We start from the raw sequence: 26,221 nt of genomic DNA on the forward strand, positions 1-26,221 counted from the left end.
ATGAATCACCACTACATCAACTGAAGAAAATGCTATGTTGCATATTACAAACTGCAACACATAGAAAGAATTAATGTGGTGCAAGCTACTGTCTCCTTACAAACAAAAGACCAGATCTTACATGTTACTGCAGCAGTGGTATAATTTGCTAAAGCAATCAGATGATGATATTATTACACATATTGCTAGAGTTGGAAATCTTTCATGTCACTTGCTGTTTGTAGGTGAGAAAATACCTGAACAAATGATTGTTACTCTACCAGTAATATATAAATATTTTGTCAGAGCATAAGAATCTATGTGTGATGAACACTTAGCAATCTCATACCCAGATTTGCCATTGAAGAAGGTAGAATGAATGCAAGTAATCAATTTGAAACTTTGACACACACTACAAGTAACAGCTCCCATAAAAACTGTGGTAAAAAAAGCCAAGTATTTTTCAAAACCAGGTGAAATACTTGTCACCACTTCACTGGATCTGTGACTACAAAAAGCAAAAAGCTGCAGCCACAAGTCACTCCTTAACCAATGGAGAAGCTGTCATCAGAGAAACAATGCTCGGTACAAGTGTTTCAGATACAACTGGAGAAGCATGATATCTGGATTCAAGTGCAGCTAATCACATGTCCAGTAAATGCTCGTAGTTCACCATCCTTGAAGGACTTCCAGAGGCAAGACCTGTTCATACTGGCAATGGAAAATACATTGCTGCTATTGGATTTGGAGGCATTAATACTCTGGCCGACACTGGAAAGGAATGGAAGGTAAAGCACATCAGCACTGTTTTGTATATGCCACAGTTAACCCACAATCTGTTCTCCTTGGGTGCAGGCCTTGATGAAGTTATGAAAGGCCAGTCTGAAAATAAACTGTATAAGTATTTAAAGCATGAAAGCATCGTTGCAGTGGGAGAAAGACATCTGTTTAAAATGAAATTTAAGGTTCTGTCAAATCATGGGTGTAATATCAAAACATCACACAAGTTAAACAAGTACTTGATTAAAGAAATGTCTTACTTTTGCTGCAAAGGGGCACTGAAAAAACTCAATGGTGACAGCTGAAAATTCGTGCTGAATTGGGATTTGAGCTTGGATTTCGTGCTTTTTGTGAGCAGTCATCTTAACCACTTCGGCTATCCAAGCACATCTCCCATCTGATCCAAATCTCCGTATGCTGCATACTACAGAGTAATGTCCCCTTTCCATTAGTCCTCTTTGCTTGCAGCCCTACCTTATTCCCATGAGAGGTTTGACATTATTGTGCAGCTGCACTGAAAGATCAGTATGCCATTGGGTGCATATAGGTATAGTGTCTGTTCTTACGGGCAAGTGTGAGCAGTTGAGGGTGACACCTAAGGGGACTAATGAACCACTAGATGATTTTTCAGACAGAATTAGAAAATAAATGTGTGTGCATATGAATTAACACAGAATGATGAGGTGAACATGATGTTACAAGAAGCTGAGCAAAGAGCACTCAATGCTTTTCTGATGGATTTTGCATCATAAATGTCTAGAAAGGTGCACACTGGTGCACCTAAGGATCTCCACATGGAGTGAGGCTAACAATGGAATTTGAAGAAACTGAATAAGAGACAGACAACATGTGTTTATAGCAAATTCAAAATGTTACAATTGTGGGCGTAGAGGCATATGCAAAGGCAGCCACATGTTAGTAGGGGTGGTCTAGGTTGTAATAGGCACCTGTTAAACTCAAAAGAGAACCCAAGATCAGTCGAAAAGAGTTCCCAGTAAAAATGAAATGAGGACTTATGACTGCAAGGGCAGAATATGCCATAGTAGGTATAGTGTGTGGAAATAGTTGGACACAAGTGCACCTGTGTTAATTACCTTGAGACCAAGTTTAGGCTGTGTCAAGGAGTGGTGTCTCATGCGAGGGCTATAAGATGATTCTAGGATTAGACTTTCTGCATCAGTATCATGCCATAATTGACCTTTGATGATATGTGGTGGATTTTAGTGGGAAGAAAATACAGTTAGGGGAAGTTGTTGTCATTGTTGATCTGCCTGGAGGAGCATCTGTCAGAGTAGGCAATCCAGTGATAATTGATACTAAGGATTAATTCACATGACTTTGTGGCATGTGGCACCAAAAAGTTGACATGGGTGAGTGTGGGGCCTGACTTACCAGTTGTTATGTTGTGTATAGTGGAAAAGCTGGAGAGTAGTGATGCTCTGGATGCAGTGTGTTGTCTGGTAAGAAGAAGTGATGTATGTGTACAGGGAAAAGACAGGGTGAGGGGTGGGGGGCATAGCTGTCAATGCTGTCAATTTGGATAATTTTGGCACCAAGAAGGTTAAGTTGTTGAAGTTAATATTAGTCATGAAATTAAAACTTCCAGAAGAGGAAGATTGCTGTACAGAAGGTGTAACCTGTGAACGGGCACAGGATGCCGCTAAGATTGGAATGCATGAGAAGGTTAAGCATTTACAGGGAAGCTGTACAGAACACCATGGTCCCTGCAGCAGACTTCAGAAGAATTTATTAATTAGCAGTTGGCCTATAGCATAATAGAAGAGATTAGTAGACTGTGGGTGACAGGAATTGTAATTGTACTAAAAAAGTCTATGGATGGTTCATGGAAGTACAGATTCTGCTGGACCGAGCGAGGTGGCGCAGTGGTTAGACACTGGACTCGCATTCGGGAGGATGACGGTTCAATCCCGCGTCCGGCCATCCTGATTTAGCTTTTCTGTGATTTCCATAAATTGCTCCAGGCAAATGCTGGGATAGTTCCTTTCAAAGGGCACAGCCAACTTCCTTCCCCGTCCTTCCCTCATTCGATGAGACCAATGACCTCGCTGTCTGGTCACCTTCCCCAAACAACCCAACCCAGATTCTGCTGCAACAACTGCCATTTGAACAGTATGACAGCCAATGCTTATCCCATACCAAACAACACAGAAACCACTGAAAAAACTTGGGCAGTGCTGATATTTCTCATTGATGGATAGGAGGAAGGGGTACCAAAGATTGCTTTTTCAGTACCTTGGGAACATTATCATCAGTATGGAAGGATGCCATTTGGTTTGAGAAATGTACCAGCAAAATTCCAGCATTTTTTAGATTGACTTTTGAAGGGATTAAAGCCTTGTGAATGTTTAATATGTTTGGACAACATACAGTAACTGTTTCTTTTTCAACAGAAATACAAGAACATTGCCAGTGACTAAGAGAAGTATTTAGGAGGTTATGGCCTGAATTGAGTTCTGAGAAGTGTCATTTTGTGTTAGGAGAAATAAATTACTTATGACACATAATTAGTAAGGATGGTGTGAGGATTGAGCCACCATTGATACAGGTAATGGGAGATTTTCTAGCACTAGAATTACAGTGTTTCCTGGGCCTTGCAAATTTTTTAGGAAATTCATGAGATGGTTCTTAGATACAGCACTATCACTTACACAACTGCTGAGAAAGGGTACCAAATTAGTGTGGTCTGAGGAGGGTCAGAGAGCATTTGAAGAGTTAAAGGAAGTGTCAACATTGAATCCAGACGTTAGTGCTCCTGGATTTTTAGAAGGAATTAACAATATCATGTGATGTTTCGAACCATGCTCTCGGGTGTGTTTTCAGGCAGGAGGTCAATGGAAAAGCATACCAAATTCTACTACAAACAGTGATATGCTTAGCGTGGTGCGCAGAGTAACATACTTTCAGTGTTACCTGTACAGGAAGAAATTTAAAGTAGTTACCGACCATGCTGCTTTGGTTACTAGGTTCCAATGACCTGTCAACAGACTGAAGAGATGAGCATTGCAAACCCAGTGAATCTGAGTACAAAGTAATCCACCTGAAGAGGAGGATGATAGCAGCGATGCAAGCACTAAGTCAGGATCTTGTCAAGTGGCAAGCAATGCGTTTTGCCGATGGAGAATGTAAGCAGTTAGTAAGCAGTAGCAGTCAGTGTAGTGTGACAGATTGCTACCTAAGGAGACCAGATTGGGACCATGAGTGCTAGTACCATGAAGCTAAGGAAAAGATGTTTGGAGACAAGCAAGATCACATGTTGCCTGGCTGTGGAAGGTGCAGAGCAATGAATCGGAATATAGCAGAGAAGTACCAATGGAAAGGAAGAAAAAGTGAAGTCAACCAGTTTGCACAATGTTCAGATTTAAGTTGAAAATGGATAGCATTGCAGAGATTGCCAGAAGTGATGGAACCCTCTCAGTTTATTGGTTTGGATGTGTTACGGCTGTTTAGCCAAGCTCCAGGGGGAAATAATTTTGTGCTGACTATAATAGACCATTCCTCACATTATAGCAAGGTGGTGCCAATCCCAGATCAGCAGACAGTCACAGCTGTGCAAGCATTGGTGAATAGATGGATGCTGGAGTTAGTGTTGCCAGAGACAATAATAAAGAATCAAGGTATGAACTTAATTTTGGAACTAATGAAGGAGATGTATTAGTTGTTGAGATAGAAAAAATTAAGAATGAGTCCATTTCATTCCTAGTCAAATGGAAGGATGAAGTGGGCTCATGAAACAATCAAGAGGATGGTTCGTTATTACATCAACTCCCACAATATGTTCTGGGATAGACATTTATTTTTTGTGATGAATGCATGTAATTCAAATGTACACACCAGCACTGGGTTGTTGCCATTCAATATGATTAAGCAGAAAGGGAACATAAACAGAGAGTCAGCCTGGGAGACTGCAAGAACTGTGAGAGAAGTTTGGAAAAGGATCTGAAAAGTAAACACTAAGACACTGGAGATGCAAAAATAGGCAGTGAAGTGCATGAGAACCTTATCTCAATGTTAAGATGGGCCAGTGGGTGGTGTTGTCCAGTCCTTATACTGCAAAATGGAAAGCAAAGAAGTTTGCAACATGGCAATAGGGCTGCCTGTATGAAGCAACTGAAAGCATGTCACCTGTAAAGTGAAGCTCAGATTGCTAATGAGGTCAATGGTCATACCTGTCAGACACTTATGACAATTCCAGAGTGCACCAGAATTGATCCCAGGAGAAGTATTGATAGATCCAAAGCAAAGAGTGAAAAATAAGCAGCAAGAGATTGAACAACAGGAGGTGAAGGACCACGTACATTGTATATCATATTATTTAAGGCCAAAGCGATATTCAATGAATTTTATGTTTTATTATGATTATTGCAATTTTTATGTGGACTATTAAACTAATGTTAAGTAGGATCATATGTATATGTTAGGATAAGGATTATCTTTAATTATTGAGTGAGAGATACTGACTGGAGACAGTGGGCTTCTGGGGGGAGGGGAGATGATAATGATCCATGTCCTCAGGTTGCCACTCAGCTAGTGCAAGGAAGAAAGATGCTGGTTTTGACGGAGCTGTATCTCTGTGCCTGGAGTGGTGTAGGGTTGATGCAACAGCTATTATCATCTGGACAGAGGATCTTTATTTCCCAGGCAGCAGGATGTTGTATTGTCTAGTCACAGGTGGACACTAAGTTTGGGTATTTAATCTATGGGAACTGCAGAATGAAACAAGAAGACTGAAAGAGGTATTCTCAGGTTTATGACAGCTAGTGAGCAGTAATGGAGTACTTAAGGAGGTGTCAGAAGTGCTCAAGAAGTTGCTCATAGTGTATGTATGACTGAAGGGGCAAATGCAAGAAGTTGTAGAAGTGGTACCATGAGAATTGTGGAGGAAGAAAAGGGGATGGAAAGATGCTGGGGGAAAAACATTCAAGACAATATTTGGCACACCAAATGATGTGAGTGAGCTAAATGGGGCAGTAGACCCTGCAAGAGAGTTGTCAAAAGGAAATTCAGTGACTCCAGTGTGACATTCTACATAGACTGCGTGTCTGGAAAGGAGCATGTCGAAAAATACATGAATGCTTTGACAACTAACTAGGGAAGTAATGGATTATGCCAGAGCATCAGCTAGCATTCTAAACCAGAATTTGGAGCCAGTTCAAGCAAAAATGAAACTATTGGATGTGAGAACATTGCTTAAAAAGCTTTTGCATTTACTGGATATACTTTATGGGATGGAAGACTGGAGTTAACGAGCTTGAAGGAAGCCATTCACCAGACACTGCATGGGAAATTGAGCCAGGTTCTATTGTCACCTAAGCAACACATGAAGGGATTTAGAAAAAAGGTGTGGAAAGAACTACCACCAGAACTACAGTTAACAGCAGAGCCTAACAGTCAAAACCTGCCTTTCTACTACCATGGAGCAACTGTGGAGGTGAGAATGGATAGTGAACAGTTGCACATGTCAGTGAAAGTACCAGCAGTGGACAAACATGCATTATCTAAGTGTTACATTGTGCACACTAATCCAATAAGGTTAGAAACAATGGGAAAGTTTGTGTAGATGAGAGAGGACAGTGTGGACTTGATAGTGGAAGGTGGAATTGGCACATTGTAATGACCAAAGGAGAACTACAGCAATGCCAATGAGGAGTTGTCATCATATGCCCTACTCACAAGATCCAGATGGGAAGAACTGCTTGTGCCATTGAACTGCTCAGGGGCAAGGCAGAGGATCAGCCATGCCAAAAGATGGTGATGGAACCAAAGCCATACTCCCAGTGAATGGGTCTACATGGGTATACTCAGTGTACAATGAAATTATAGTGGTTGCAAATTTTTATGAAAAAATGGAAGCTCATGAGAGTAAGAAGTGTGGAGCTAAGAGGTAATGGATTGTTAAGTAATGGTATCATGTGTGATGATATGAGACCAACATTTAATTTAGCAGCTACATTGATGGGAGTTACTCACTTAAACATGATGCAGCTGCAGCTATATTTGCCAGGTGAACCTTTGGAGGTGTTTCCTAAACAAAATCCTATCTTCCCAAATGATACCTGGGAACCTAGTCCAGTTCATTCTCTGAAACAGATGATAGCTGCACAGTAGGGATGAGTCCCTGAATGACATCTAATGCAGTGCATTGAGCAATATTGGGATAATAAATGACAGGTAACCATGACTTTTAGTCCACAGAAGACCTCTCTCCCAAAGTAGTCATTCCTGCTGCTTTACTGCACGAGGTTCTACGCCTTCTCCTCCATTGCCATTGGAGAGTTTTGAGCAAAAAACTGTTAGCTAGGCAACTTGTTTTATGGCTGGGGATTGATGGCGAAATTGTCTGTTTCATCACAGGCTGTGAGCAGTGTGCCCAACAACAGGTATTAGCTCCTAGAGTGTCCCTGTACCCCTGGCCTGCTCCAACCAGCCTTAGGAAGGCATTCATGTAGACTTTGCAAGTCCCTTCTAGAATTCCTACTGGCTCTTTTTCCGATTTCCTTACATTTTCCAGAGTACATTAATGTTAGTTGAAGTTACAGTTCATATGCTTTTGAGGGTTGTTTCTGTTGAGTGGTTGCTTGTACCTTAGTTTCGAATACTGGGTCCCAGTTCATTTTTCACACCTTTCAGTTGTTTTGTTCTCATGACAGCATTTGTCATATTATGGCTCTGCCATTCAATCCTCAATCAAATGGTGAGGCAGAACAGCTAGTGCATACATTCAAGTCCCAAATGAAAAATTATGTTGTGGATTCTTCACCGACGATGCCGTTCTCCATTTTCTGAGCACCTATTGCTTCATGCCTATGGGAGTGGAGCCCAGCTTAATTGGTTCACAGGTTGCAGCCATGCACGCTCCCCCACCTTCTGCAGCCTGCAACACACCTGCTGTTGTTGGCTTTGTCCATCTGCTTCATGCTAGGATCACCAGAGTGTAAGTGAGGGTTTGGTTGCTGGCCCAAGTCGATACTGGTCACTGTTCTCTGCTGCTGGGGACACTGTCTTCGTGACATCCACATGGCCAAAGGGCTGGTGATGCACTACTTTGATCTGCCACTGCGGCCTGCCCTGTAAGGGGGGGGGGGGGGGTAGGGGCAGTATAATACTCTGGGGGACATTCACCACAGCTTACATGGGACAACTGAAGGCAAGCTGACAGCTGTAGACTATTCAAACATTGTTGGGGCCCACTTGCATCCCTCCATGCTTGATGTGTCCCCCATGGGCAGTTCATGTTCTAGCAGATTTACTGTCTATGTCACAAGGCAGAATTGTGCTACAATAGTTTGATAAGCATGATAGTGAACTCACTGTGATGTCTATACACCCACAAACCTCTGGCCAATAAATTATGGGAATTGTGCAACCTGTGCATAAACATCTGGTGTGATACTACTCTAGAAATCCATCTCGTATCTGTCAAATCCATGCTGTACAGAACTGGTGCTCTGTTATGTTCAAAAGGTGGACCAACACAATGTTTAGCAGGTGATCATAATGTTTTGGTTCATGAGAGTACATTTGTTATTTTTTGGCTTATCTTCTGAGACATGGCACACGATAAGTATTGTGTCCAATGTTCCTGCGAGTGATCAGCTTATATCAGTCTTTATAGTGTTCCATAAACAGTACATGTCAGTATTTGCAAATATGAATCATTAAATTGATACCGAGTGAGGTGGCGCAGTGGTTAGCACACTGGACTTCCATTCGGGAGAACAGCGGTTCAAACCTGCATCTGGCCATCCTGATTTAGGTTTTCCGTGATATCCCTAAGTCACTTCACACAAATGCCAGTATGGTTCCTTTGAAAGGGCACAGCCAACTTCCATCCCCATCCTTCCCTAATCCAATGGGACTGATGACTTCGCCGTTTGGTCTCCTTTCCCTGCTGTTTGGTCTCCTTCCCTGAATCAACAAACCATTAAATTGATGGTTGTGTCATCTTCACACGTGTTTTTATCTGTGTTCTTTAGAGCTGGTATTGTCTTGTTATAACTACAATAAAACCCAAATCTGAAAGCCGTATCATCAATGAAGTACAACACTTCGCATGGAAAACATGTTTATTACCCACACCAATATAGAGACAGAGCAGACACGATTGAATATTACCGAGCTCGTAAACATTGTAAAAATACAAATTTTGAGAACCCTCTGGGAATGATAAACATTAGATAACAAATATTTGATTGTGGTCATATTCAGACAGGCAACCCATGGTATGCCATCCAGTGATGCTAACTGCTATTCATTATTACTTGCACAGCTCTCTAAGTTTGTCAGTGTTAATATATTCTTCATGAAGTCTTTGAGAATATCACCTGTTCTATATCTTGCATACCAGATGAAATAGTTTTTTAACTGGTTCTCCCAAGGACTTCATTCTCCAAATGCTCTGCCAAATCTGACTTGCAGTATTCATATTACCAACATTATCTTTATCTACTTTCTCTTCCATTTCCATAATGATGTCTTCAAGATTGTTTCCTTTTTACAGCCCTTCCATGCATTCCTTCTATCTTTCAACCTTTTCTCTTTTGCTTAGAGCTGGCTTTCCCTCTGGGCAATTATTGTTGATAGTACTTTTTTTCTTTTCTCTCTGTTCGTATGTGTGGCATCTATCTTTCCCATAATAATGCATGCTTCTACAGTTTTGAATTTCTCCTGAAGCCATTCCTGCTTTGCATTTCTGCACTTCCTACCAATCTAAAATTTATATGTGTCAGTAATCCTTCTTGCCTGCTTCTTTTGCTGCATTTTTACCATTTAGTCCCTTTTTTCATTACTTCACTCAGTATCTCATGTGTTATCCAGAGATTTTTACTTGGTCTTGTTTCCCCTAGTTGTTAGTCTGCTGGATCCACTACTCCAATTCTAAAAAGACATCAATTAATTTTATAGTGTTCCTTTCTCAAGTTTCAGTCAGTTGTTGCCTAAGGCTCCCTTTGAAAATTTCAAAAATGTCAAGTCGTCTTAATTTCTTACCTTTCTGTAATTTCTCCATTCATAACCAATGAATTATGGTTAGAGTCCACATATGATTCTGAAAATTATTGCAGCTTAAAATCATGTTAAGAAATCTCTGTCCTACAATTCTATAACATATATGAAACCTTTCAGTACCTCTAGGTCTCTTTAACTTGCACAGCCTTCTTTCACGGGTCTCAAAACAAGTGTCTGCAATGATTAAATTGTGCTCTGTGCAAAATTCTATCAGGCAGCTTTACGTTTCACTCCTTTCCCCAATCCACTACCATGCTATCAAAATCCAGTCCAATAATCACTATTAAATTTTCACCAATCTCAAACTTAAAAAAAAAAATCTTTTCATTATCTGTGGAGAAACAATGTTGGAACTTAAATAGTAGCAACTATTTATTCACAAACAATACAAAAGAGTTACATGTTTGCACCTGTTACTGTCCTTCAAAGTAGTCACCAGCATTGTGTAGAACCCATTGCCAGCGATGTGGAAGGCATAGTATACTGTTAGCAGAGCCTATTCTGTTGATGGTGCGAACAGAGCGGTCTACTGCCTGTCGAATCTCTGGAACAGTTCTGAAGCAAATGTCATGAAGTGGTTCCTTCATCTTTGGAATCAAATCAAAGTCACAAGGACTTAAGTCTGGGGAGTATGGTGGATGGTACAGTACTTCGCACTCCCACTGACTGAACAGAGCAGCCACAGCTTGCGCTGAATGTGCCCATGCATTGTCATGCAAAATGATGGGTGGGTTGTGCAGAAATTGTCGCCGTTTCTTTCGCAAATCTGGTCACAGGTGATGCTCCAAAAACGAACAGTAATATTGTACATTGACAGTCTGCCATCGAGGAATGTAATGCATTAGGATAACACCATCACAGTCATACATGAGAATCACCATAACTTTCACCATACTGGGGCTCTGATGCACTTTTGACATTCCCGGCGTCCCATAATGACGCCATTCATTGGATTGGCATTCTAGTTTTGGCTTATACGATGTGGCCCATGTCTCATCCAGTGTTATGATACAGTGTAAGAAAGCCTTTCCTTCATGCTCATAGTGCTCCAAGTGTGTCTGAGCAGCGTCGTAACGCATCTATTTGTGCATTTCTGTCAGGTCATGCGGAACCCATCATGATGCAATTTTTCGCATGCCCAGACGTTCCTTCAGGATGCAAAGCACAGTCTTATGTGTTAATCCGGTTTTGTGGATGAGCTCACAAATTGTATGACATCTATCACTGTCCACTAATGTGGCAACAGCATGCACTTCTTCTTTGGAGATGCTAGGATGACCTGCCCGATGCATGTCTGCCACAGTTTGCCGACCTTTGTTGAAGGCTTTTACCCAATGTGCCACTTTTCTGTCTGGCAATGCTGATTCCCCACATGCCTCTTGAAGACCTTGATGACACTGTCATGCTGTATGACCTCTGGCACATTCAATCTTGATACAACTCCATGTTCCTGATTTGAAAACATAGTGACACCATTATGTTAGACCACTCACTCACAAGTGACTGTATTTCCCTCGATTGTGCACACGCCAGTGACGTGGGACAGGCGAGTCCATTTGCTTGGAGGTAAGGTGGGTATGTCAGCAATGTGTGCTATCAGCAACAATAGCAGATTCCATTGCATAGTGTCTCCACAGCAGTGTTGCCACTATTTAAGTTCCAACCTACATAGTTGGCATTTGGAACCATACTTATACTCCTATTTGATTTTATTTTGACAACCCTTCAGTCACTAGACCAGAAAGCCTGTTCTTCCTGTCACTAAATTTCATAAATTCACATTGTATTTAACTTCAGACTATGCATTTCTCTTTTCAAATTATTTAACCTACCTGTAAAATTAAGGAATTTGACATTCCATGCACTAATCCAAAGAACATTAGTTTTTTTTTTCCTTGATGAAAACATCCTCCTGAGTAGACCTTGTCTGCAGACCCTAGTGTGGAGTTATTTTACATCTGGAATATTTTATCAAAGAGACTCACCCTGCAGATACTGAAAAAGCTGTTACTGCTCTTCAGGAACCACGTGTTAGTCTTGACCTATCCACAGACACTCATCCATTGTGGGTGCACGTATGGTATAACTATCTCTATTAATGAAGTATGCAAGCTGCCCTACCATTTCAAGGGCCATTGGGTATTGTGGGGTTCAACAAATAGATTGTATATTCTGGAGAGGAGGCTGAGAGATGTGTAATTACTTATGTATTTTCTTTTTTCCTTCTTGAGAAGTAAACCAGTTTTTCGAAATTGTTTTCACTGAAGGTGTTCCAGAAACAATTTTTCAGATTTATTTTTTATTATTGTGTCACTATCTTGAATAATTCCTATCGAAGCATATCACTTCTATGTGCCTTTCTTTCTTTGTACCTCAAGCAGCTTGACAGCCATCACATCATCATTACAAACTAGCCATGATACTGAACCATCTCTTGAATTATACAACCATTAAAGAAATATTAAAAAACTTGTACAACTTTGTTTTACATTGGTGTGGAAAACTTAAGGACAAAAGCAACTTTCACATGACTTGTCAGTGACAAATAACATAGGTCAATGAAATTTGGACCATACACAAAAATAACTGCTACAGTATAGCACAAAAGGTAACCAAAAGAAACATGCAATGAGGTGAACAGATATGACACTTTTATTCAAAGGCACTAATTACAGTTTGGTCGCCACAATTCATGATAGTCCCCTGGTTATGACTCCTTATAGGTTGCACAAACATAACAGATGGCAAAGCATGCTCTGGAATGTCCTTCCACGCTGGCTATATGGTTGATGAGAACTTCTTATGGTAGAGGACTACATTCCTTCATCAGCACATTAAACAGCTGCTGGATAGTCATTGGTACATGTGGAAGTGCCACAATATATCTCCTCAAAGCATCACACATATGCTCGGTGGGATTTAAGTCAGCAGAACAAGCAGGCCAGTCCACTTGGCAAATATCCTCTTGTTCCAAGAGCCACTCCCCACGTGCTGTTTGGTGCCGTCTCGCACTGTCACGCATAAAAACAAAGTCAGGTCTGGATGCACTCCAGAAAATATGCATGTGGGGACAGCCCGCAGTGCAAGAATAGCTCTGACTGGTAGATGTACTGTGTTCAAAGATTTAGTTGTCAGTTTGACCAAGCAACTTTGCCTCCCCACATCATAACATCTGGACCACCAAAATGATTGTGACTGATGATGTTCCTGGATGCATTGCCCATTCCCACCTCTTGCCATATGAAGGTACATCCAGCACTGTCCAATATAATCTTTTGGTGGTCCAGTGGTATGGTGTGGGAGACACAAAGTTGCGTAGGCTTACTGACCTCCAAAAATGTGAACACAGTTTACTCATTGGTCAACATTATTGTGACACTGTAGTCCTTACTCACGTGTGTCTTTTCAGTAGTGTATTAAGCCATAAATGTAAATGTCGTGTGACTAGGGCCTCTCCTCAGGTAGACTGTTCGCCGGGCACAAGTCTTTCGATTTGATGCCGCTTTAGCAACTTGTGTTGGTGGGGATGAAATTATGATGATTGGGACAACACAACACCCAGTCCCTGAGTGGAGAAAATCTCCGACCCAGCCGGGAATCAAACCCGGATCCTTAGGACTGACATTCTGTTGCGCTGACCACTCAGCTACCGGGGGGGGCAGACTATTAAGCCACGACTTCATTTTTATGGATGATAGCATATGAACACATTGAACAGTGCAAAAAAAGAAATTCTTGGAATAAGAGGATATTTGGCAAAAGCACTGTACTGCCTGTTTCCTCAATTTAAATCCCACTGAGCAGATGAAGAATATACTGAGGGCACATACTGCAGCATGTTCACACATACCAGTGACAATCCAGCAGCTGTCAACTGTACTAGCAGAACAATGGAACACCCTACCGCAAGTTTTACTTAGCGACCTAGTGCCCGGAATGGGAGCAGTTGAAGACGATGTATTGCTGCCTGTGGTGATTAGACATTCTATTAATAACCACATCTTGCCTTTTGTAATGTCCAGGGGACTATCATTTTTGTACCCCATGTGGCCTGAATGAAAACAAATTGCCCAGTTAGTGGGCAAGATAAGTGCTGATAGGAAATCGGGGTCTCTTGTTATTATTCTACTCAGTATCAGCCTGTGGGAAGGCATGGACTATGGCCCTACATGCAAGGAGCTACTGACTTGAATGGATACTGGGGGAGGTAGTAGAAATCGCAACAAAAATAAAAGATTTAGAAACTAGTAGAAAGAGATACATTCTGAATTTAGTAAAGAAAAATGTACTCTTAACTGAGGGCAGCCACTGCTGACATAGACACATTCACAGAATGACACATAGAGGTAGCAGTCACATATAGATATGTAAGTTTAACTGAGAACACTTCAGAGTGAGAATCCTGAACCATGACAACTAAGTTTCAGCAACAAAAGGTGGGAGGTGGGGGATACTAGCAGAATTCAGTGTAGCTTACTTATCCCATGGCTGGCAATAGTACCAAGAAATACTTGCGATTGCCAAATGACCAAAATGATGACTGAGTCCGAGCATCACTGTTAGACTGGACCTGAAGTCACAAACCGTTAAGCTTTACTATCACATGGCAGAGCTTACCTATGGACAACAGGCAGTCGTGGGTGAGACAGCAGCTAGTGGACCTTCCAAGAAGATGTGCCAGAATGTGTTGGAGCAGAGGTACTGACAGTTTTTGTTAGCTGGTAGGCACCTCACACTAGAGTGTCTATAGATGAAAAAAGTAGTTGTTGGGTGGTCAAGCAGCTTGCTGTCACCTGCCGGGCCTTAAACCTGGCAGCTTTCTTTTTGTACCAGAAGTTTCCTAACCTGGTGCAGCTTTGGCCACTGGAAAGGCAGGATATTCTGTGTTTGTGTGCACCTCAAGACAAAGAAGACGCTCCATTCAAACTTGAATCTTTTTAATAGCCACTGCCATTTTCAAGAATTTATTAATTCCTCTCAAAATGACAGCAGCATAAATATGTTTAGAGGTTTTGCTGCCTCTGCAAGTAGGGAATTAATATTACAAGATTTCTTTCATTTCTATAATTAATTAGGTTTTTTAATTCATGGTTAAATCTTTAGATAGTTGGTAAGTAAATTATGAATAGAGTAGCAGTTCATTCCTCATCAAAACATCCTGTCACTTGATTTCATATTCATTAATTAGTTATTTACACATTCTTTGTTTCTGGACTTTTGTGGCGACCCACACACTCATCACTGTACATGGTATTCTTGAGAAGATTTGTAACACAATATGTTACATGGTGACTTCGGTGTAATCATTATCTTTGAATAAAAGTGTCATTTCCGTCTGTCTCATTCTGTATTTCTTTCAGTTACCTTCTGTACTATAATGTAGCAGTTCTTTCTATGTATGGTCCAAGTTCCATTGACCTATGTTACTTGTCAGTGACACATCATGTAAAATCTACTTTAATCATCGTGTTTTGCACACTAATGTAGTTGTTAGCTATTAAACTCTAACTGATGAAATGTGATGTCTGATAAATGTATATTTGTATTATATTTTCTTCAGAGCTGCTTTTATCATTACTGATAACTCCTGATATTAGCTTTTCCTCATAAAGACATATTGAATAGCATTGTTTAATTCAGCATATTATGTCACCCTCTTAGTATCATTTACTTGAAAATCTCATCTTTTCTCCTTTGTCTGCATGAAATTTCTCCATCATCTTTTTGTCTTCGCATAGGGACTGTTGTTAAATAATTGCTCCATTTCTTATGTGTGAATAATATTGATTTTAAGAGAAGCTGAACATGCTGATTAATTTTCTTAATACATATCTCTACCCAGTAATAAATTCTCATAATCGATATGCCTGATTTCCTACTGGAGTCCTCCTCTTCCTAACTTTTTATTGAGTTTTTCTGAGAATAAACTAATTTATAATCATTTGAAATTCTACAAAGGTTTAGAACTGTTTATCTTGCACAATATCTTTGTTGTTTGATAAAAGATAGACAATTTGATCTGAAGAATCATTTTGGTCTTTCTAATTTTGTAATGATACATATGAGGAAAGAAAACAGAATACATCTAACAATTATTATATACAAAATATTAATTGAAGGAGTCTATCTAGAACATTTAGAAATTTCTGATTCGAAATTGTTTATAAGAGATGTAACAATAATGGAAATTCCTTGATGGTGCAATAAGTAGAAGTAGTGAGAGGCAACCACTCACCTGTCTCACTTGATAATTACCAACCCTTTCACAATGTGGCAATAATTTCTAAAATAATTGAAGACTGACTGCATCAACATACGAACCAATATAATAACTACTCTACCCTGGACAGTATGGCTTTAAATCTGGCCTCTCTAATGTGAAGGCAGTTGAGAACATTACAATGAAAGTACACAGTTGTGTTGAGAATACGTCAGCAATTTGTACTGCATGACAAGGCCTAAGGAAACCCTCTGATATGGTGCCCCACAGCATCCTAACCACGCAGTGACACTACTATAGCAAAGGTGAAAGAGCTCTCCTCACGCTACAGCTGTACCAAGGAACAGAAAGCAATTAGTATGTGCAAACCATCAAGAATCAGATTTATTACCAATCATAAAGGATACATTGCAAGGCTCTATTTTGTATTATTTTTGTTTGTAACATGTAAACTATCTGCAGTCAAAGTTGGCCCATAAAAAGTGTTGTTTGTAGATGTTGCAACATTAATTGTTCAAGATACTATACCAACCTGAATGAGCTACAATGTATACTAACAGCAGCAGTAGACGGTTGTGTACCTGATTTCAGGGATATATATTACAGATAAATAATATGAAAACAAAGCACATTAATTTAAATATTCTCAGCCATGACAATAAGTCAGTGGAACGTCATGGGTTTCATACTGAATGCAACTGTAGATAAGATATTTAAATAGATAAATTCTCCAACAGCCTCTCCACTGTGATTTATCTGTACCTTAGCAGACAGGATGTGCCTATGAGATGCTCCTACTGTTTGCATATTTCACCTTTTTAGTTTTCCAGCTGGTTTGTGGAATTCTACTAAGGGAAAATCACTACATCAAAAAGTATGCTTCAATGACAAAGCAAGGCTACCAGGTGCATTACAAGATTTCTGTTATGAGTGTAATATACAGAGTTCTTAAGGAGTTAAATATCATGACAGTTCTAATCATGTATGTCTATAACTGCCTAGTACACATCAAAAAACATCACAATAACTTTTATTGTAGGATGTCAGTACTCCACCACAACACAAGAAATGACATATCTGGAGATAGCAGAGGTTAACTTATATTGGACATATGTATTTTTAAAAAGCTACCAAATTGTACTGAACCAGTGTCTTGAAATAAATTTAAAAGCATTGTACACTACCACAACTGATGAAAATTAAAGCATTTTACACAATGGAACAACATCAATGGGAATTTAAATTATTAGTAGCTCTTACGTGGAATAACAAAAAAATTTAATACTGTATGGTATTATTTAATGTAATATTGTGAGTTAAGTAGTCTGGCACATCGTATCATATCAAATACATATATGAAAGTGAGATCATACCATTACATGATATTCTTTCCATTTTGTTCAATAGTGGGAATGGGTATAGACATACTATACTAAAACTGTGACCTAGGTCACTTTGTAAACAAATCTTAGCTTTATTTTGACAAGAAATTATATAGGTAAGATATAATTTTGTAATTATAGTTGAATGTGAATGATTTACGATAACACTGATTATATATTTTTTTTGAAAAAAAAAGGTTTTTCTGTTTTATCTGAGATGCATTCACTGTGATTTTCTTGTAAACAAGAAAACTTATGACTAAATGTCCCCCCTGTTCTACTACTCTGTGACCTTTAGTACTAGCAATACTGTTTTGAATTTTATTCTTTTACAACAAAACCTATTTCTTAATTTCCTCCCTGCTCTTTTCCGCTGTAATAAAACACATACTGTTAATTTTTATTTTGTTTTGTATTTTTTCCACACTTTTACTAGCTGTACTTTATCCCATTTGGTATTAATTAACCCCACTAAGCTACTTTTAGTTTCTGAAGTTCTAAAATTATTAACTATGTATAAAAATTAGTAGTGGTAATTTTATTTTTAAGGTCCATGTTGTCATATATTTTGCCACACTTCACACAACATAAATAGCTGAGTATGTCCCACAGGCTAAAGCCTTTGGCTGAGTTCCATTAGTTCACAACTGCTGATACTCCTTCACCTAGCCAAGAATAGTGAAGTCCAAGGAACTCTAGTTAGGCAAGACTTTATACATAAGGATATAAAGATCTTGGTGAGAAACAAGCATAGTATTAAGCCTTGGCAGAGTTGCAGTCAAATACAGTCTCATCCCAAGTCTTATTACTTCTAAGTTTCAAAGCCTTGAATCAACGTGACCAGTTCAAAGGTTGATCATGTGCCAGCAGGGACCTCCAGCAATCATTCAAACTTTATGTGACATGTAATGAATTTAAATTTAGAGTGTTGCAGCCATTCACTCACCATACACTGAACATGATGGGTTGATTAGGAGGCCAGTGACACTTATTTCCCACAAAGTAATCAGTCAAAAGGGTTAAGTTGTGGATACTAAAAGATGTGCATTATGAACATTTCGATTGGACATGGTATCTACAATTGTGAGTCGGACACTTAATCCTCATTATGGTGTAATTATAAGTTCACTTCCCTGTTCGTAGTCAACTTCTGCATCTGAGTGTTTCTTTTTATTTTGGCATCATTACACTTTCCACTGAGCTGAAAGCTCCTCAAATTCTGCCACAAACATATTTTTGTAGAAACAATATCAAATGGTTTCTATGTGCTCAGTTTTACAGTATTTACATTAAAGACATGTTACTGACGCAAAGCATTTTCAAAAGGCAAATGAAGGAAGTTCACTTATGAAGTCTTCCAACATGCAATTTAGCAGGTTTATATTAGGTATTATGCTGTTGCTTAAAATAAACAGAACAGTGCCTTTGTAAGATATGTTAAAAGCTGAAGCAAGCTTATTGCACACGGAATGGAAAACAAACTTACTTGTGCTTTCTGTGGTCTTTGGGCTGCCAAAATCTATTTCATGATCTTCTTCATTTGGATTAAGAGGAGGTACCACAATGACAACTTCTCCCTCATGCGTATATGGTTCAACAGTCAAGGCAGATGACATATACTGTGAGGGAATGGAGCTGCAAAAAAAGTACACAAGTTAGTAAACATTTGTAAGTGCAGTGTTTATTAGGAACAATGTTCAGCATCAAACGCCCTTGAAATTGCACAGCACACAACTAAAAATTTTTTGTACATACATAAAAATGGAATACAGATATGATTATTTACCTTAACCATTGCCATTAGTAAACAACATTTCTACAAGTTTAATTTCCAACTTAGTGAATCAACTGTTCACAGATGCCCATTTTTAATCCAAAGTATCCTATATGGTGTGCAGTGGACAACTAGACATCACAAGAGGTTGAGCCTTGGGCCACTAATATAAAAGATGGCGGGAAATGTTGTCATCCGTAGAGAAGCATTAATAGCAGAATGGGTTGGTGATGAGATTTGAGGAACTTCGAATGTGGACCAGTGACTGGATGTTACCTGATAACAAATCCATGAGTATTTTCCAACTCTTCTAAAGCTATCTAAGGTGACTGTTTGTAATGTGACAATGAAGCAGAACTAAACTAATGCCAGGCAAACCTCATGTAATGACAAACAGGGGACATCAAGCATTGCAGAGGTTGATTGTAGAAAATCACATGAACATAGTGCACAGAATTACTCATGAGTTCCTGACTGCTACCAGCAGTCCAAGTAGCATGATTGTACGTAGAGAGTTAAAAGAATGGGATAAAATTGTTGAGCAATGTTCATAGGCCACATATTTCTGTAGTCAATGCTAAGCAATGCCCAGGATGGTGTAAAGATGCTAGGTACACCTTTTGGCAATCTGAAGAGAGAGTGTGGGTTTGGCAAATGCTACCATCATGTGCATTGCCAGCAGTGTTGTATGGAGGAGGTGGTGTTGCGGTATGGTTGGAGGTTGTGTTGCGGTATGGTTGTGTTTTTTGGGGTTACCCCTTGCTTTGCTTAAGAAAACACTAAATGCCGAAGAATATGAACACATTTTATTGCATTGTGTTCTGCATACAACAGTGGAACATTTATGAGATTGTGACTGTTCATATCAGCATGACAATGAACCATGTCATAAAGTAGCTACTATGAGGCAATTGATTTTAGTGGGTAACATCCCTGAAATGGACTGGCCTGCCCAGGACCCAACTTGAACACAGAGTTAGAGTTCAGGCTATCATAAAAGTTCACTTTTATGACAGCTTGAACTCTATCAGGGACACTTTCAAAAAGGAGTCTGAAAGTCTGTGGAAGAATTGTTCCTCAAAAGCTGTTACCAGTGAAGATAGTCATGTTTGACTCTGGGATCTGGAGTGAAGCTGGTGTTTTGACTCATCTCACTGGGTTCAGGTTGGATCCTGGAAAGGCCACTCCATTTCGGGAATATTACTGCTCACAAATCATTTCCTCACAGATGCTACTTTATGACATGGTGTATTTTCATGTTGATACAGTCATTACCTTTGAAATGTTCCACTGCTGTATGCAGAACACAATGTTGTAAAATGTGTGGGTACACCCCATACTGGAAAAAATAACACAGTTGTACACCTGGAAGAATGTTATTAATCAATAACGCTGAGAATACCTGAGGGCTCACAGGGAGCAAATACTTACAGATAAATTATAGGAGAAGTATAATTGTAAAGCCAACTTGTAGCACCAATAGCTTACTAGAACTGTCATTGTTTACTTCATATTGTATGCTGATATGGTCAAACTGGGCTAAAACGGTGGACCACAGAGCTCCCAAAACCTACCACTTTTTTTTATTATACCTGTTTTACACTAAATTTTGATCATTTGACTTTGATATTAGTCAGTTTTTATTGTTTGCAGCAGATTTTGAAGTATAATTGCATAATTTTACTCTACATAATTGCAAAGGACAACACTTCTATTTTATTTCCTTCATGGTCATGAGTTAAATGACCGCCAGAGAACGTAAATTACGTTGGACATGAGCGATCCACATTTATATACGTCATCCTGTTTCGAAATGTTGAAATTATGGTTATATTAAAGGTATAACAAATTTTTAGGTATATAAAAACGGAATGCCTGGCTGTGACACCGAATTACATGTACATGTAGATCATTGCTTGATTTTAGTATCGATAACTTCACGATTTCGCTAGTGCTACCAGAAGCAGAGAAAATATGCATTACTTGAAGATATTCATTTGTCTCGGAGCGCCGCCAACGTCAAGCTGTCCCTAAATGCGAAGTGTTACAAAAGACTCGGGCCAAGTAGCAAATAACTTCAATAGCACGTGCTGACGGCTTTATATTAGAACAAAAACTTATTCAGTTTTACTTCTTCAGGTCACTGGGTCAAGTTTATTTCAGGAACTCACCGCAAGTACATGTTACAGAAGGGCAGTTATTTTTAAAAAAACCAGAAGAGTTTTCGCTGTTGTTGAATTATTATTGATGAATAAAAATCGTGAAGAAACACAAAGTTAAAAAAAAAAAAAAAACAGAAAAATGTATTAGAGGAGTACTTATTGACGTTGCCAAGAAACACTTCAATTGAATTCACTTAGATTAAAACCTAATCCAAATTTCGAACATTTCTTGTCTATTGTATAATCAAGTATTCGATAACAGGAAACAAAAATGCGGCGCTGTATCTCACCAAAAGACTGCTATTTCACTACTCTTCGATTTTTGCAAGAAAGATCACAAATGTAATGGATTTATGTTTACGATAATATTAAAAAAAAAAACAGCTAAAATTTAAAGACGTCTGTACTGCCGTTCTACTTTTCTTTCAGGTGAAACAAATTGATCGGTAAACTCATTTCACAATTCCTTGACTGGTGGTGCCAATTGTGTGTGTGTTTGGGGTTCCAACAATACATTTGTTTCGGACCATCTGTCTTTGTGCCATTCCCATTTTCGACAATGATACTTCCACGCCGGTACTGAACACACACAACTTCTGTAAGCCTGAGAAGAACTTCCACGAAAGACAAGTTCGGTAAGTACTTACAACAGGGTGCAAGAAACTAGAACGACTTTTCATCTCACAGCGGAGTGTGCACTGCTTTCCAACTTCCTTACAAAATAAAACTGTGTGCCGGGCCGAGATTCTAACCTGGGAACCCGATCTGGCACACAGTTTTAATTTGTCTGAAAGTTTCGTGCAAGAAACCGCTTCCACTAGCTTGCGCTTGAATTTTATGAAACTATCGGACGTAGATTTGGGGGGGGGGGGGGGGAGGGGGAGGGGTTGCTGATATGTCGTTCGTAATATTCCACCCAATTCTGTGACTGGATAATGCGCCATACCACAGCAGGAAGTTCGACAGAAAGCCTAATAAATATTATTTCAGGATTACGACGTTACAGTGGTTGCAAGACAGGCAAGTAACCTGAGACGACCCAGTGAGGAAGGCTGAACTGCTATCTACAATAAAGGAAAATAAACAATCCGTTAAGGTATTCATCGTGGATAAAATCGCTGAGAGCATAGGCCACAAACTGTGCATTTACTGCCCTACAGCTGCGATCTAAATCCCACAGAATTGGCATAGGCTAAAGTAAAACACAATTTCAGGGAGAACAATATAGCTGGTGACATGTCGAAGGAAAGATTGCAGAATTTTGTTCAAGCTGCTTTAGTTTCAGTTACTACGCCGGACTGGCAAGGTTACTGCAGGAATGTGCAGCAGCTGGAGCAAGAGTTCTGGACACGAGATGGAATAATGGAAATGGCCATTTATAAAGTTATCATCAATACCATGCCCTCAAGTGTTGATGACCTTGAAATAAACACAAATGGCAGGGATCTTTAGTGAACACTATTTTGACAGTAATTCCAGGCACAACTGTTTACACCATGTAGTCTATACCGCTGCCTGAGTTTAATATATGCAATGTGCAAATGTACTTCAAACATCAGTTTTTTTACTTTTACTTACATTGTCGTAAGTCGTACATTCAGTTTTTGTTGTTTTCGAGATATAAATAATAGGCTGTATAAGTTATAGATAGAACTCGCGAGCATGAATGTCAAAAAATTAGGTAATTTCCGATCCGATGGAAGTGTGACTTCCGCGAGTGCTTCCTGCGATTTCGTGTTAAGCATTAAACATCGGAAGTGTGCCAGCACTGCTGCAAACAGCCGACCTGCCTTCCCCTCACCCCTCTTAGGCCGGTATTACACTATCAAATTTCTTTGTCAAAGATTTGATCAAAGATGTGATCCAATATTCCGTCCAATATATTTGACAAAGATCTTTGACGTAGCGCTACAAGGGGTATTACACTGTCATCAAATTTTTCGTCAAAGTTCAAGATGGCTGACAACAACTTGTTATTAACCGCAGCAGTTGAACTTACCGCAATTACATTGTGTGCACATGCGGAAAAGAAGTGGGGGAAAAATGGAACCATACATACGAGGTTGACACTCTTAAAAGTCCTGGGATTACAACTTGATAATAAATTCAGTTGGGAGGAACACACCACAGAACTGCAGAAACGCCTTAACAAATCTGTATTTGCAATTCGAGTGTTAGCAGACATAGGTAACATAAAAAGCTTGCATACTTTCATTCCATAATGTCATTTGGGATAATATTTTGGGGTAAATCTTGAAGTCAAACAAAAGTTTTCAAGGTCCAAAAGCGTGTAATACGTATTATTTGTGGAGTAAATTCACGGACCTCCTGCAGAAACTTCTTCAAAGAACTGGGTATACTAACTACTGCCTCTCAGTATACTTACTTCTTAATAAAATTTGTCGTAAATAATATATCTCTTTTTCCAACAAACGACTCAGTTCATACATACAATACCAGGAACAAAAATGATCTGCACAAGGACTTAAAAGCACTTACTTTAGTTCAAAAAGGGGTCCATTACTCAGGAACACTCATCTTCAATAATTTGCCAGGAAACATAAAAATTTTAGTTAGAAATAAAGATCAGTTTATCAGTTTAAAAGGAGCCTGAAAGACTTACTACTGGCCAACTCCTTCTACTCCATTGGCGAAATTTTTAATAGAAACAAATGATGTATTGTATTTATTCATACTATTAGTATTTTTATTTCAGCTTAAAAAAAATCGACATGTTCCACATCCACGAGGATCTCCTCAGCACGGATCTATGGAACGAAAAACTAATCTAATCTGGGTGAAGCCGTGGGTTTTACGACGACACGATAAAAGCATTCAACAAAACTTGTTACGTGAGCTTACAGTGGAAGACGTCAAGCCGTACATCAATTACTTAAGAATGGATGAGCATACATTTCTGTATGTGCTCAATGAAGTGTATCCTCATATCACAAAGCACAATTTTCACTTAAGAACTGCTACATCTTCAGAAGACAGGCTCACTATAACACTCCGATTCCTTGCTACAGGAGAGGGTTATGTTAGGTTAGTTTAGGTTAGGTCTCCAATCTTCTTAATCTATTTTTGTATTCAGGGTGCCTCACGTTGTAAAGCGCCTCATCAGCTTCAGACATATCTATTAATTCTGTAGTTGTCGGCACACACCAATTGTATTTACCGGCAATGGTTATAAAAACACTACAGACGACAGAACGCTGCAGCGGTGCTAGCGCTCCGCGTGGTAACATATCGCATTGCAGTGAACAGAAGACAAGCGATTTCTTTGATCAAATATACGGCCTCGGCCTAGATTTGATCAAATATTGGACGACATTTGTCAAAGATCCCTATTACACTATCAAATATCTTTGACAAAGATATTGGACAAAGATATTGGACAAAGAAATTTGATAGTGTAATACCGGCCTTATCCCATTGGCAGCCATGATGCTGGGGCACGGCCATTCCCGACAGCCACCGCGCCAATCACCAACTTATCATGGACAAACAGTAGGCTGGCAAAAGATCACTTTTCATTAAAGCACGTAGTTAATGCGCATTACTTTGAAAACTAGTCTTATCTGAATTCTTGCGGAAACTGAGGCAACTATTACTGGTTTCTCTTAACACAAGAAAGTTCCTTGATAACAATACTGCCTGTCCCGCCTAAAGGTCCCTTTTCCTTCCTAGGTTTACAAGCCCTTAACATTCCCAATATTCAAACTCTAGATCTGTGCATTTCTTTTTAAGGGTTGGTTATTACGAACTGTTATTTATTTTAAATATCCACACTACTGTAAACAAGTATTGATAACCATGCAAACAACTGCAACTCGATTAGTGGAGCAACACATCTCATTGCGTTTCTTTCTGACTTTTTTGCTGAGTGTCTCGTTAAAATTAAAAGTGATCACAAAATTTTGCATGTCTACCTACGACTGACTGATGTGTGTCTCGTAGAAATGAGTGAAGATAAGGGTTTAGAGACTTAAGTAAGGAAGGTTTCTATTATTACAATAATTTCAGTGATAAGATTATAATACGTACACATATTATTTTTCGGAAAGGTGTTTAAGCAGTGTTGACGAAAATGAAGATGAAAACCTGTCTGAGCAAGAAGAATCAGTTAACCTTTCAGAAACGCATTTGGAAAATTAAAAAAAAAATGGATGGGCTTTCAGTAAGTAACTTGGGCAATCTCCTTAGGCGAAGTTATAGTTGAAATAAAAGGAAGTCGATACATTCAGGAGGTAACTGATGAGAACTATGGTGAAAAATCGTGACCACAATTGATAACTCTTGATATTTGTGTTGTTCAAAACGATCGTAGCCTTGTGATGAAGTTTCTAGAAACTGGCTGTGGATGCAAAGAAAACGCTGTCACTTATTTTCTGTTAATTACATTTTTCAAATGTGCTGAAAAACATCATTCCATGACAATGTCAAAACATTAGATCAAGTGATTTTAGGCCAACTTTGCTGCCTGACCTCAGGTTCTACATTAACATCTAGCTAAAAAAAAAAAAAAAAGACCAGAAAGGAAAAGTGCATATACTCATTATATGTTAAAAGGTAAGATACACTGATGGAAAAGATCGCATCAGAAAGACGGTGCTGTGGAACATAATGAAACTTGGTAGTCGTGTTTGTAAATCGAAGGATGATATCTATTAAAATTTCGGACCACGCATAAAGATGTAAATCAGGTTTGCTTTAAATACATGCTGTAACGGTCGTGAGCATTAGTTACCTTTGAGACCGGAAGTGGTGAGTTGATGTTAGCCAAGAACGCATATAAGACGACAAAGAAACCTTTACCAAAACGTCACTGAGCTTGAACGAGGTCGTCTGCTAGGGCTGGATGTTCCTTCTGCAATTTTCCAGAAGGACGTGGCAGGAA

The 26,221-nt window shown here is 39.2% G+C and overlaps 1 protein-coding gene across 1 annotated transcript in view; it reads right to left on the reverse strand.

Annotated features, from left to right (window-relative positions):
* LOC126253138 (potassium voltage-gated channel subfamily KQT member 4) overlaps nucleotides 1–26,221 on the reverse strand; it is a 1,084,963-nt gene that overhangs the window by 98,887 nt on the left and 959,855 nt on the right. The window contains exon 13 of the mRNA XM_049954282.1: nucleotides 18,872–19,020. Coding sequence (XP_049810239.1) covers nucleotides 18,872–19,020 — 149 coding nt within the window. The remainder of the gene's footprint in view (nucleotides 1–18,871; nucleotides 19,021–26,221) is intronic.

Source organism: Schistocerca nitens, chromosome 4 (genome assembly GCF_023898315.1).
Source record: "Schistocerca nitens isolate TAMUIC-IGC-003100 chromosome 4, iqSchNite1.1, whole genome shotgun sequence".
Classification (NCBI taxonomy): Eukaryota; Metazoa; Arthropoda; class Insecta; order Orthoptera; family Acrididae; genus Schistocerca; species Schistocerca nitens.